This window comes from Nipponia nippon, unplaced genomic scaffold (genome assembly GCF_047370975.1).
Source record: "Nipponia nippon isolate SJK-2023a ecotype South Korea unplaced genomic scaffold, ASM4737097v1 scaffold_5, whole genome shotgun sequence".
In the NCBI taxonomy this organism is placed as follows: domain Eukaryota; kingdom Metazoa; phylum Chordata; class Aves; order Pelecaniformes; family Threskiornithidae; genus Nipponia; species Nipponia nippon.
The window spans coordinates 77413402-77428344 of record NW_028262369.1 but is presented as its reverse complement, the minus strand read 5'-3'; the positions used below and the strand labels follow the sequence as shown (position 1 = coordinate 77428344).

The following is a 14943-nucleotide window of genomic DNA, read 5'->3' as shown; positions in this document are numbered from 1 at the left end:
AATTCAGATTAATGCCCACAGCTGCTTTTAATCAAATGAACAGCTTCTCTCTTTATGCATATGAATACTTGAAAAGTTGCTGGATTTAAAATTGGCTTTTCTTGTCCCAAAATCCTGACTTCCTGATCAGACCATGCAGTCTGACTGCAGGCTAGAGCTTCTTCAGGCCTTGTACGATCATGTTTTGAGGAGGTGGCCTGAGGCTGGCTGTACACTTGCTTTGCAGAGCAGTCCATGCCCATTCAGTCATACAGCATAAAACCCCTGCAGGTAGAGAACAAAACTTAAACCAGAACCCTAACTGTGGCATGCCCAGGTGTTAGCTGACGCACATGGACCGCGCGTATGTGTACTTACTGCATGCGGGATTGAGCAGGCACGAGACAACACTGCAGGAGCCACTTTGAACGTGTGGGTCTATTTCAGTCTTTGGTCTTCTGCCTAATTAATAAATCAAGGAGAAGGAAGGCTAAGGGAGACAATTTTTGTTCTGTAAAATCTTGGTTTATCAGCAAGAGCGTCGCTTTTTCTACATCATTAATGCAAGCCCTGCTGTCTTTGTACATAGTAGTTTGTCAGGATTAAAGTCCACCTCTGTCAATCCTTTACTTCCTTCTGTACCTGCATGCATGTGTTAAAGTAGAAGCAGATCTGGTTTAGAGCTTGCTATCATGAACAGTAACACTAAGACAGCAAAAATTAGGTTGGGAAACAACTTCCAGACTTACGAGAGCAAGAGCTGGTTATCTTTCTGTGTCAGAGTTCCTCATAAACTTGCAATTTGCCTCAGTTATGTAACTGAATGATTTGTTAACTGTAAATTGGAGGAGTTGTTTCACATGAAGATAGATTCCTAAAAATCAACACCTTAAAGTTCATGTTAGGAAATTTTAATCCTTATATGTTTAAACTCTGTATTTACTTGCTATCCAAGTATGCTAGTTTCAGTATATGCTTTGTCTTTATAATCTTTCTGTCTTTCATCTGTTTTTACATTTCCTGTTACTGCATGCTTAAAACTTGCCCAAGTCAATAACACTTTTGATGGAGAAGAAAATCCCTTTAAAAAGTATTTCACAGTTTAACGAATTTGTTTTAACAGGTAACTAACTTGGGCAGACCACTGAAAACATTTGGTACTGCTTCCCTGGACATCCAATGGCCGAAAGAAATTAGTAATGGCAAATGGCTGCTTTATTTGATGAAAATAGATTCCAAAGGCTTGGAAAAAGTCTCCTGTCAACCCAAGAATGAAATCAATAGCTTGCGTGTTGCGGTATGTTACTGTCTTCTGTTCATGAATTAGTACAACATGAAAGCACTGCAGCACGTGATAGTAGGGCATAAGAGCTTGCGCAATACATGAACAATGTATCCAGGGTTAAGCTTATTAGGAGACTTCATAACAGCTACTGAGGATAACATGCTAAAGGGTAGATGCTATGTCGTGGTGACTGTTTTTGCAATGGGCACTGTTGTCATATGCTCTTACAGGAGGAAATTGCTGTTTGCTTTAACACATTTCATCAGCATTATTGATATCTGATTGAGTTCTTACACAGAAAACAATAAACAACAATAAACATCTCCCCAGCCTGGGGGAATTCCATGTAATATTTCAAAGAGAAAGGGCTTGCATTCGAATTTACTTAATTACAACGAACATGGTAAAAACAATTCGCAAGCAAGAGTTTCGTAGCCCCTTCATTGTGCCTATTTAGCGAGATTTTTTTCCTAAACCCTGAGCCTTCATTTTCACATAATCTTAAGATCATTTGGGACGAGTTTTAATTTTCACCATTAAAGCTGCATGCACATAAACCCATTCTTGTCAGATCACTACATTAGTTAATAAAACTTTCAGTGAGTGTAATTAGTATACAGTTAAAAAAATGCATCTACTGACCTTAGCACAATCTTATTCTTTTAGCATAGTAACGTTAATACCCTTTATATAGAACAAAAATGAGAGGTAGTCAGCTGATCTTTCTTTAGGTAATCTCAAATTCTAGTGATTGTCCCGACTCTACTATTAGGCATAAATGTAGATAAGTAGGGATATATAATGATGTCACTCATGTGGTGATCTTGGAACAAGAAAACACTCACTGAGCTCTTGTTTATCTGCTTGTATGGGATCAGAATTAAGAGATACTTAGGATCTTTTTAGGATCTATTTAGGATCTTCCTTTTTTTTTTTTTTTTTTTTAGGAATCTCATAACTCAAGAAGGAAACGTGAGGTTGCAGAGAAGCAGATTACAGACAGCACTTCTTCATTTTCTTTATTCCCAGAAAGAAAATACAAGACCTTGGTAAGCATATTGCACCAACCATAGTCTTGTCAGATACCTCCCCCTGCACTCCTAAGAGGGCTTTTTTGAGTTTGGCAGGGTGAAAGAAGGTTCTCTTTGCTTTGCTTTTATCTTAAATCCAAGCACCGATGCTTTTAAAATGTGACCATTTAGATTATCTACTGATGAGAGAGAAATAGGAAAGAATTTCTGCATAGTTATCTACGTTAAAATAAACAGGTAATAGTATCTTCATTGTATTTTCCTGTTGCTGTCAGTACAAACAGATTTTGGTTCTTGCATATAAATATGATGGCATATAATCCAATTTTTAAGGGGAGGTTTAAACAATTTGTGAGGATGTGCTTTTATTTACATGTAGACATTTGTAATTGCAGGACTGCAATGTGAATGCACATTGCGTGGACATAAAATGTCCCCTGAAGGGTTTAGACAGCAAGGCATCTATTGTGCTGCGATCCAGACTGTGGAACAGTACTTTCTTAGAAGTAAGTCCTCTTACCTGCCATTTTTGGAAGGTCAGAGTTCTTTCCTGTTCTGGGTCTAATGTCCATATTTTATTTTGGAACAGGAATACTCCAAAATGAACTACCTGGATGTTCTTGTTAGGGCTTCAATCAGTGTTCCTGCTGCCGCTAAGAACGTTAAACTCACAAATGAAGTTGCTCAGGTAGGTTCAACATTTAATAATAACTGTATGTTATGGTTGTGATGGTTCCAGCTTGCCTCGGACTGACACACCCCCCCAAACCACCACATTTTAAAACAAAAGTAGCTAAAAGGTTAGCTTTTTAATTGAGTTATTGATAACTGAGTGATTGTTTTTATCTTTTAATGGGGCTGGAAAAATTCACTCTCATATTGAAATTATACCAATAGGAACTTTTTCTTCAAAAACATTTTGTAGGTGAGAGAGAGAAGACATCTTGTTAGAGAAGAGAAAAGACTGTATAAATTGCAGCTTTGTATTAAACGTGGATGCTTTTGAAATGCTCTTTCCACCTTCACATGTTTTCTCTCCTTTAGGTGCGTGTTACAGTCTTCCCTGCAAAACCAGTAGCACTTTATACGGGAGTACCTTGGTGGATCATCTTGGTGGCTATTTTTGCTGGAATGCTGATGCTTGCTCTGTTGGTATTTTTACTATGGAAGGTGAGTTTTTATTCATTTGGTTATTTTACATTTCCTGTTCTACAACTGCCAAGACAGCAAACTAACGAAGCAAGTGATGAAGTATTTTGGTTTGGTTTTGGGACTCAAAATAGAGCAAAACTGCCCAAACCATACATAACCTTTATCAGTTTCTTGGTTTTGCAACATTTGGAATGAAAATGGTTACATGGGAAGACTTGTTATGAAATTTTTCTGTTTCCACATCCTCAAAAGGAAGTATTTTGAGCTTTGGGCAAAACTTGAGACAAACGTTCAGAGACGACAGTTACTTTGATATGGATGGATAGAGCTAATTGTGGCTGCTGCAGTGAGGTGTAAAACCTCACGTGAACTACCTACAAATGTTTTGACAGGTCTTTGTTCTCATAACATTAGAAATACCATTAAACTGACAGTAGATGAAAATAACCAAAAGGTACAGAAATAATCCATAGCCAAGCGTGTTGGTGAATTTCTGTAGTATTGTCTTTTTACCTTAGAAACCCCAAAGGAGTACATAAGTGTGTATAACGAAAGGTTAACAATTTGCAAGAAAATCACGTACCTACTTTTCTAACTACCTGTGGCATTTTTACAGCTATTGTGGTTCCAGGTATAGCAGGGCAGTCTTTTTATTCTTAGTTTTTACAGGCATAGGTAGCTAGTATTTGCTGTTACGGAATAGCAGAAGGTCATTAAGAAAAAAAAGAGGTAAAGAAGAATATTCATCTGTTAGTTACTTTCTTCTGGAGAAACTGCAGCAATTAGCTTTGCTGAGGAGCTACTATTTGCTGCAGGTTACTTCTCACAGGATAGTTCTGACTTCCCTATTTTCTAATAAATGTCCAGCACCTGCTGCAATTTTTCCCGATGAATTAATACTCTGGGTGGGCTGTTCAGTTATAACTACCAGTGTGTTACTGCGCATGAAAATACACACGTTTTCACACACACGCACACAGTGTAAAATGCTGCTTTTGATGACAAACACCGTGTCATCTTATGAAGGACAAACATGGTACTTCAAAGACAGTTACATGACTGGTTTAGGACAAACACTTGTGTTGTACAGGCCAAAGCAGTACTCATTTTTGTTCTACCCTATGTTTTTGTCTATCCTGTGCACTAGTCCACAAACAGGTTTCTGTATAGACTTCTTTCTGCTCTTCACAGCCAGCTTTAGTTGCTGTGGACATACTTTATAATAGCTTTTCTTAAAAAAACCCAAAAGCGGATGCATTACAAATGTATGAAAATGCCTCTAAAATATTCTTTACCTTGAGTTACTCTATTATTTTACAGGTTGAGTTAGGCAATGAAGTTCTCAGATCTAGAAACAGCTGAGTTCTTGTGATTTGGTGGTGGGGGGGGGAGGGGTCCTGTGAAGGGATAGTGGGAAGATAGTTCAGAGTTAATTTAAGTCAGTTTTAATAGATTTGACTTCTTCCATTCCACAAAAATTGACTAAATACCTTGCTTCCTTGTAGTGTGGTTTCTTCAAGAGAAATAAGAAAGATCATTACGATGCCACATATCACAAGGCTGAGATCCATGCTCAGCCATCTGATAAAGAGAGGCTTACTTCTGATGCATAGTATTGATCTACTTCTGTAATTGGTAATTGATGATATTTTTTAATTTTTAGCTATGGCACTTGCTATGGTTGCGGTGGCTAACTATGAAGCTTTTACTGCATATGTTCTGTTAACTTCTGGATTTCAATCTATCGTACTTGCTTGCTCATTCTGTTGATAAATTTTCAGCTTTTGGTGCACATGAACAAAGACAGGTGTTTACCTTTGTCTAAAAAACTTCTTGTTTATTTCTTTAGAAAACATCTTGATCAGTTGCAACGGATTTTAGTCTTTTTCTTTTGATTTATATTTTAACAGTACAAGTAAGTTTTTAAGCTTGAGAGATGGTAGTCAACACTGCAGAGTGAAGATTTAAAGCTAAGACTACGTGGATGATAGATAAACTTGCTTTACTAACCTTTAGTGCATGCTAAAAGGTACATGTTGCTTATAATGAAAGGGGTTTTCATAATGAGAATTTAATTGCTGTGGAAACATCTGTTTTCCTTCAATTCTAAGGTATACTTTTCTAGGAGCACACTTTCCTCTGCTGAAGCTACTAGATGCATGATGATTTATGCCTCTAGCAACCTTTATTCAACTTAAGATGCATGTACATTATTTTAAAAAGTGATGCTTGGGATCAGGGAGTGGGGAGGAATTCTTAACTAAAATATGTCAAAACAACGTTTAATGAAATCTTAACTAAGAGATGGCTAAAGATTTGGTCTACGCCTGGATGTAATTTTTTTTAAATTTCAGTTCCGTGTAAGTTCTAACATTATTTTTTAAAAAACCTAACCAACCAAAACCAAAAAAACCACCACCCCAAATACTATGAAAAAAACCTTGCCACTTTCATCTTTTTTTTTTTTTTTTCCTAGCAGTATCTAATGATGGCTGGATGCCACAATGTCTCTTAACCTTAATCTTGACATCAGTGACCCATAAGCATGTAAAGTTGAGTGTTTGCCAGTCATCATCTTTGTAACATCATGGCCATAACTCCATTTTGTTTTGAAAATTAATTTCAGTCCATTCGTCTAAAATCAGTTTTCTACAGTGGCTTTCAGTAAAAAATTGCAGGGCACAAATAAGCTGTACTAGATTTCGTCTGGGGAAACTTATGTTGTGGCACATTGCAAAACTTTTAAGTTATGTCTGTTTTTTATCCTGTGGCAAACCAAGCAAGACTCATGTTCTCATACTGCATACGTGTAATTAGTTCAGGTGACTGTAGTCCAGGTTGGTGCTTTGAAAAACAAGGCCCTAGTCTAACTTTTCTTGAAGGCCCTGGAAATCGTTCTGTAGGTTTTCAAAGGTAAATCATGTCACCGTACAGAAAGATATTGCAGTACATACCCACCTTGATTCAGAAGAAGCAAGCTTTCCTGCACTGCATCTACTTCTTTGTGTAGCATTAAATTCTCTCGTTATGTGAATGAATAGCTTTATAAGAAGACTTAGAAGACTTGTAAAACAAATTTAGAAAGTTCGTGGAGGGAATATTTTTAAGGTGTTAGATTACCGGATTGTCAGGCTGTGCCATTTGTCTTCAACTGCTGCTGGAACAACTACTCTAGACCTTCTGGCTCACGCTTTCATAGCTATATACACAACATTTTTGGCCTATATATTTTTGTTTTCAATTTTCTTACCTGTTATGTCTGTGCAAAGGAAGAATTTATTGCCTCTGTAATTGTAGTACTTTGGCAGCAACTTAAACCTAAACTGTTCTTTTTCTTCTCTGCCCAGTGCGGGTTCTTCCAGCGTTCTAGGTACGAAGACAGTGTCCCCCGATATCATGCTGTAAGAATTCGAAAAGAAGAACGACAGATCAAAGATGGGAAGTGCAAAGACCTTGAGACAAAACAGTGGTTCACAAAATGGAATGAAAATGAAAGTTATTCTTAGGGAAAAATTATTTTCTCCACACAGTTCAGATAGAGGTTAAGGTTTTCATTAATGGAATACTGATGGAGTTAGACCTATGAACACTATGGACATTCAACATTTGATTGTAGATATTACTACTTATATTGACGCTTTTGTTTGCACAGTTAAAATTGCTTCAACAGACTTTATTTGCATTATTTAATTTCCAGACTGTCTCTTTTCCCCTTCAAATCTAACTCACGCTTTAGAAGATACTGTGTTGATTTGGGGTCTTTTCTGCAGAACATGCAAAACCACTACGGCAGACCTTTTCCTGTGATCCTAACCTTCTTCCTAGGTAGGTATGCAAGGGAACGCATGGTTACGGTCAAGACAGGTTCTCCATCCTTCCGTCAATGCGTAGTCCATTATAAACACACAGTGGCCTTAAAACACTTTGTTCAAGTATAATCTGAAGACCTGCAAATCTACTTTAGTCATAAACTTTGCCTGCTGCAGTACTTAGGGCTTGACAAAAAGCATCATCTTAAATTACATGTGCAATAGGTCATGTTGCTCAATTTTTTTTTTTAAGATCAGATTGTGTGATTCTTGCTCACAACAAATATACATAGGGTTTTTTTAAAGAAGAGGGTGGAATATTAGATGTACTTTTTGTATATATATTTCAGTCATTTTTGTATTTATTTTTGTTATAAATCATTGTCTTTGACTAACTGTTAGGCCAAAGACTTGACTGAACCTTCAAATCCACTGTGTTTTTGAACTTCAGATTGTGAGACCCGGGGCTTTCACTGCATTTTAATAAATCACTGAAGGTGCCAATGCTTTCTAAAAATGTAAATATTTATTCCAGTGATGTGTATGGGGGCTTTTTTTTCCCCTGATACTCGTAACTCTATGTAATAGGAATTATCAGGTCTTGTAACATGATTTGTGTATTACTTCAGACTATTTAACAATTTGGACAGCAAGCAGAAGTGTGGTTTTTAGATACACTTTTATACTTACTGCAAGAAGTGAGAGGTTCTCTGGAAACCACTTTCCAGCTTCATAAGGACTTCCTGTTTGGCAAAAGGCGTTGACTACTGCTACTGTTATATAGCACTTGAAGGAGGCTATAAATGCCTAAATTACCTTAACTATGGGGATCTGAGCTGATCCACATTGAGACTACTGAATTGTCTTGAATACCTGAATGTTCATAAAAGTAGAACCACAGTGTTGTGTTTATCAGTGATCTAGTTGTTCTAACATAACTGATAAAACTATTTAGAGTTCCATTTAAGAACTATTAGGTACTATTTAAGAACGGAGATTTAGTTCACAATTGTTTATTCCATGTGAAACAAAATTCTGCTCAAAAAGTATGCACGCTAATTGCTAGTAACTTGAACTATGCAAAAACCTCTTGGTACTTTTTCCCCTCATAGGGTAAAAACCTGCTAGGAGGGCAGTTGTCAAGTGTCTTATTTTACTACTAACTTTGAACATACCTTTTTGGAAGGTGTGGTCACCTAAAAAGTTATCATTATAGAAAGTGCATTAATTTAATAGATACTTCTTCCTCCCACTAAATAATCTCAGTATGTTGTGACCCTGATTTTATGAACATTACACATGTATTTAGCTGTTAGCCAGTTTTTGAGCTTTCAAAATTCTAGCTTATTTGCTGAAAGGCTCAGCAGCACCAGAAGCCAGGCTTAATCGGAGGCTAAGCTTGAAAAATAGCTTTGGATTTAAAAGCAGATTGTGGCCCTCACCTAAGAACATGAATGTCTTAGCAGTGTTAAACTGAAAGTTCTTGAAAAATAAGTCATGTCACTGGTATACTTTTATCTCAGACTTTTTTTATACCACCTAGCAATGCTACATCATTCCATGATTAGAAATTACCTGTGGATATTTGTATAGAAGTGTGAAATAAAGTTTTTTTTAATTAAACATTGTTTTGGTAATGGTGATTTCTTACCGTAATTAACTGAGGTAGCCATAGCTAAGTTCACTAGAAGAGGAAGCTGAATGTTGCAAGCTTTGACAAATTGTCTCAGTTCCAACATTGCCGTAACCGTCAGTGCCCTCCCCCCTGCAAAGGGGCAGATGAGGCAGCTGTGGGAGATAACACGCAATCCCACGCTCGCAGGCTGGCTGCTGCTTGCTGCAGTTTCCAGTGTCGGTAGGAGTCAGGCACGGAGTCTGGCAGAGCAAGCTCTGGCAAAGCACCGACTGTCAGCTCCCGTGGGGCAGAGCTACCCTCTCCCCCCACACTTCACCCACGCTGCCCAGGGTACCTACAATGCAAAGTCTTCTAAAAACTCCCCTGCCAGGCAGGTGTTTCCGTAACTAGGGGAGATGGATGCATCCCCCAAAATGAGTCAAGGACTCCACATACCTATCTGTATTGAGCAGTGGAAGTTTGATACTGACAGTCAGTTACGGCTGCAGGGTATAGCTTCAATTCCACAAAAAAACCCAAAACAAAACCCAGAAAAGCCAAAAAAATGTGGGGGGAGGGGGGGGGGGGAACAGAGAAAACCTCTGGTTTATCTCCATTTTTAAGGTGTTAACCCTCACAGGAGGCTTGGCTTACCTTTGCTGCAAAGAAAGACCTTTTGACGCAACAAAGCCTGAAATAAGGGTTAGCTGGATACACGCTAGGCTGCTATTTGTTGTTGCAGCCAAGAAACTCCTAGGACTAGAACCAGAAGATGCTGCTAGAGCTTTCAGAGCATGTAAAAGATGTGGTCTCAACCTGCTTTTATCAAACAATTATTCTCATTTACATGACTACACTCAAAAACATTTGTTCACAACAAGACAAAATATGGACTGGGAGAATGGTTAAGTAGCTGATCATAGGAAGTGTAGTACAAATATAGTATATTAGGTTTTTTTATATGTTCATATACACTATACACATATAGTACTAGATGTATATACTATATACGCACTAGTACAGTACTATACATAATTGTGTGTGTGTATAGTATACACATGCACACATAAAACCTAATGTACTATATTTGCTATATATATAGTGTGTGTATAGTATGTGTGCATATATATATAAAAAAATATATGCACACTATATAGCCTAAGGTACATAAATAGAATGCTAGTAAACTGCAATACCTTCACATATGTTTAACTGTCACAGCACAGGAGACATGGGGGCAGCTTTCAATATAAGGGACCATCACAGCATAGGTTCAATAACGACCTATGCAGAAGTTAAGAAGAGACGGCACAGGGTGCTCGGACGCAAATGTTGGGAATCAGGACATGAGGTGAAAGGAAGCTTCTGAAAGTGGCACTAAAACTCCAGTCCCCATTTGGAGCACCCACGTTACAGTGCTAACGTCACTGCAGCAGCATGTCTTAAATAAACAGCCTGCACAGAACCAGAAAACTTCTTCTGTACAAACAACTGAAGTAACTTCTCCCAGCACAGAGTAGGTGAGAGTGTCAGCAGTCACTTTGCAAAACCCAGGAGAACTGTGATGAAACACACAGGCAAATGCAGCCTGCGCTCAGGGCCAGCGGAGGCACACGGACGTGCTTCAGCTGGATTGCCAGGCAACACACGCGTGTGTGACAAGAAGAATGGAAGCAGTGCCGTTCCCTGCAGTGGCTAAGCAGTTGCTTCAGTTTTTATCCCAGTCCTCAGACATCTTTAAATGTCCATTTGACTCCCCAGGCCATGGATTCATAATTAATACTATTCACCTTTTATAGCCTCATAAGCCTTGCTGGAGTCCTAACCATGATTGTCATGAGAAAAACACAGCAACTCCTTACTCTGAGAGACTGCCACAGAAATCGGCCTTAATCCCCAGCCAGGGTGTGACACTGTCACTGTACGGGGTGGGGGAACCTGCAGTTTGCGTTTTCCATACTCGAAGACAGACGCCTTCCCTCCTTCATCTTCTAGCTCTGCCAAATGGTTGTTTGCAAGCAGCACCTTTTCAGGGCCATACCTATCTCAAAGGTCCTAGAAGACAGAGGCAGAGAATGGAGTTTTTAACAAGCGGAGGTGTCCTTGCTGCTGCTTACCTAACTATGGCAGAACAACATATACCCCTCTCGCCATCGATATACAGTGCTAGCTATTTATTTCCTCTTATCTCTCAATCTCAGTAGCTGATCATAGGAAGTGTAGTACAAATATAGTATATTAGGTTTTATATATGTTCATATGCACTATACACATACAGTACTAGATGTATATACTATATACACACTAGGGGATAGAGGAGGAAGGGACAGGAAAGTCAAATACTTTTGCCAGGAGCATATGAAATAATACAACCGCTAAATTGATTAAAAGAAATGTTTGCAGGATATTGCTTGGTTTCTTGATGTGGAAGGGACCAACAGTTAACGTCACAATGCTGAGAAGCGTATCGTTGCCAGCCAGCTTACGAGACAGCCTGTGATTGATTCTGGCTTAGCAAGGAAGAGTAACACAAAAATAGCCATCCAGGACTAGACCATAGATCCACCTGAATCAGCATCTTGCCTCTGACAATGGCCAATACTTAAGCACCATGACGGCGATAACTTTGCTGCTCCTGTTCCCACAAAAAGTTAGTGCTCAACTTCAGTAGCTACGTAGTATATTTTTCCCATGAAAAAAAGGCCATCCATGATAATCAATTAAAAAAAAAAAAATCTCTCCAGCCACTTTCTGATCTTGAGTCACAAAGTTGTACACGGCAAAAATTCACAAACTCCAAAGTTCAATTATACACTGGACAAAAAGAAATAAGCCCACCTATATGTTCTTCTTGAACCTGCTACAATTTGCTAACTCACACAGAAACCCCTCCATATTTTTTTATCAACTTTGTTGCCATTTTTATATCTTTCTATTTCTACTCCTGCAAAAAAGAGACCAAAGCCACATCAAACCAATGTAACCCTAAGACAATTTTCTAGCATAGCAAAAGCAGCTGAGCTTACTGACAAAAACCTAAGAACAATGACAAGCCTTTGTGCAGAGTAAGTACACAAGCTGAAAAGAGACACGGATAGACGGACCAGATGACTTGCAGGCATAATAGCAAAGCGTATAAACCATCAAAAGAAAAGAAAGAGATATGCTATGGCTATCTGTACCTGGCAACTTCAGTTTTTTTCTTAATCTATGATGCTCCTGTTTTGGAGGAAAGAGAGGAAAAGGGGGTGTGTGTGTATAAAAAAAAGCACCAGTACATGCAGCAACCAAGAACGGTGACTTCCAGTAAGGGGTTATTTATAGTATCACCATAACAAAACAAGAACTTTTTCTACGGAACACCCTGTGAGAATGCTGTGCTTCCAATTATCTTATTAAACCTTAAATGCCATGTTAAATTTTAAATTGAAAACAAAAATTAAAATGTAATTGCTTAGGTTAAAACTAAATGCTATGTTTTCAATTATCTTGAAGTCTGATTTGTTCTGTCCCATTTAAATTATGCATCCAGATGTATTAAATTCAGGAACACCAATAACCAGGAATATGAGTAGAAAAATGCCAAATCACAAAAATAATACACTTCTCCTTTCTGGTTTGCGTAAGAATTTACAGAAATTGGCACATCAGAACTGCTGCTAGCATCACACTGGATCAGATCAGAGTAAGCCCCCAGAAGATCATCAATGAGAGAAACAGGTTTTAAATAGGGATGGGGGGGGGGGGGAGAGAGAGGGAAAGAGAATTCAAAATATTCTCCAACATTTTAACAGAACATGTTTACACGGATCAGTATCTGATCAGTAGTTTAAACAAGGCCAAGAAAACACCTTTAGGTAAACAGAGAGGGTTTGTTCTGCTCTGAACACAGCGTGATCCACAATTCTTTATCCAGTTACTCCTGTGACGGCTCATCCTGCATGATTTTCCCTGAGAAAAGTGCTCACTGTTTACATTATTGAGAATAGGCTCCAGCTCACAAAGTGCAATGATTTATTTAGCCTCTGACAGCCTTTGCCAAATCTTCTGGCTAGGGACTGCTGTCCAAAGATAACTTAGGCAGCAGGCCAGTTTTTAGGGCATGCCTGTCAGGCATCAAGACAGTAACACATAGACATAAAAGATGACGCCAATCCAGAGCCATCATAAGAAATTGCAACAACTTACAAATACCCAACTTACTGCTTGTAGGCACTGCTTTAAACTAGTGCTGGCTCACAGCTGAGAGGCCATTACAAAATGTTTTTTTAAGCACAGCAATTCATTAGTAGGAGTCCCAAACTATTACAAACTTGAGTAGCATGAGCTACTATTTGGTGCTTCTGGGGGTGGCCTACAGGCAGCAATAAAGCAAAACCTGTCAGTAACATGTATTTGTAGAAGACTTGCAGAGACAGACAAGCTGTTAGTTTGCCCCATTAGCCACCACTCCCTGGCCAGAACAGAATAAGCCATTCATTTTTAGGCACAAGACTGAAGCACAGTCTGATTACAAAGCAGATGAAGCAGTCTAATCCTGAACTATTGCTTCATTCTTATATATTATTGGTGCAGTTACTGCTCAGAAAATTGCCTCTGAAGGCAGATTAAATCAATGTTTTCTGGATTTCAATGCAACATAAAAAAAAAAAAAGAAACCCTTAATTCATTATGATATCTTCATCTCTCTAATGGGAAGCTCCAAGCAATCCAACAAAACACTGAACAGACTAATGTGACAGAAGTATCAAAACGATTCCTGCTCTAGCAGAGGCCATTGGTTATCCATCCCTGCTATCAGGTCATGGACAAGTCACAGGTACAAGGCATGTTTAAAGGAAACCAAGCAATATTTAAGAGTTGATTTCATAAGATAAATTTATGGGGCAAATACAGGTATCCACAATAAAAGAAGCAAATGATACAGGGCCAGATCCACTATTGTACTGTATCATACAATTTTGAATTACAGGATTCAATACTGACACTGCTGTAAGTTTATAAAAAATGCTTGTAATTACTCTTAACTGCCTTTTTTGTTAATGTTCTGGATATGTCTACCTGAGTAGGACGAGAAACTATTAAATACCACTGTTTGGTACCTCACATGTTGTATTAGTATCGTAACAGCCGGGAAAGTGATTTAGTGTGACGTACGGTCGGAGTACTTTTTAACAAATAAAGACATGCATTGTGTTCATTGTTGACCAATGGGGAGCATATCTGTAAAGACAGAAGTACTATTTTTCCTCTATATTTTTTTGCTTCTCTTTTTCCTGATAACTGAAACAGAAGTTATCCCTCCCTTCGTTCTTTTCATTTGCATCCTGTAACACAGCGCAGGGCGCGAAGGGCTGGACGAGTCGGGGGGCCGTAGTGCCCCTTCCCATACCATCACGCAGCCAAGCAGACACCAGGTGCAGCAGCAAGGACACACACGGCTGGTAAACCACGGTCTCAGCCCCTCAGGTGAGGCCAATCGCGGTTCAAACCCCTCAGGTGAGGCGCTGCCCTCACGCCCCGCGGGCAACCGACGCCGGGAGCCGAGTCCCCGCTGCGGCCGCGGCGCCCCCGCCGTCCCCCCCCCCCCAGGCCTCCGCCCGCCGGGCCCGGACCGCGGCGAGGGGAAGCGGCCGACGGCGGTAACGCCCTCCCGCCCCGCCCGAGCTCACCGAACGGTCCAGCCTCTCCCATAACCCCTGCGTGGGCACCTTTCGGTCTCGCTGCGGTAGCGCACACGCCCCGGCCTCCACCGCCCGCCCCCTCGCACCCAGCGTCCCTCCGCCGGGGGGCCGACGCCTCCGGTCCCCTCACGGCTTCCCGCCCCGGGGGCTGGTGAGCACCCCGCAGCCCTGCACCATGAAGGGGACGGCACCCGCCCCCGTGCTAACACCACCGTACCTGTCCCGGGCGGGGCTCCTCCGGGAAGCGAGCGCCGTCTTCTCCCGGCGAACAGCCGGGGCGCAGTGGCCGCGGAGCGGCCTCCTCGGGGCTGCGACCCTGCCCGCGGGGGCTGGGCTGCTGCGGGCGCCCCCCCCGCCCCGCTCCCTCGGAGCCGCCCTCTCCTCCGCC

General features: G+C 40.2%; 1 protein-coding gene and 1 long non-coding RNA gene across 7 annotated transcripts in view; one reads left to right on the top strand and one right to left on the bottom strand.

Annotated features, from left to right (window-relative positions):
• The window catches only part of ITGA6 (integrin subunit alpha 6), a 51012-nt gene extending 42133 nt beyond the window's left edge, over nt 1-8879 (top strand). For 4 of the 6 annotated variants that reach the window (XM_087733317.1, XM_087733319.1, XM_087733318.1 and 1 more), the window contains 7 exons: nt 1103-1276; nt 2212-2313; nt 2691-2801; nt 2885-2983; nt 3340-3465; nt 4953-5082; nt 6795-8879. In XM_087733317.1, the coding sequence (XP_087589443.1) occupies nt 1103-1276; nt 2212-2313; nt 2691-2801; nt 2885-2983; nt 3340-3465; nt 4953-5060 (720 nt within the window). In that variant the 3' untranslated portion in view covers nt 5061-5082; nt 6795-8879. The remainder of the gene's footprint in view (nt 1-1102; nt 1277-2211; nt 2314-2690; nt 2802-2884; nt 2984-3339; nt 3466-4952; nt 5083-6794) is intronic. The other 2 variants (XM_087733321.1, XM_087733320.1) reach the window with 1 other exon arrangement.
• On the bottom strand, nt 11-14930 carry LOC148052351 (uncharacterized). The gene is made up of 4 exons (XR_015699004.1): nt 14773-14930; nt 6698-6846; nt 358-441; nt 11-283 (listed from the first exon to the last, which is right to left on the bottom strand). It is a non-coding gene; the product is annotated as an uncharacterized LOC148052351 (long non-coding RNA).
• Between the last annotated feature and the right edge of the window lie 13 nt (nt 14931-14943).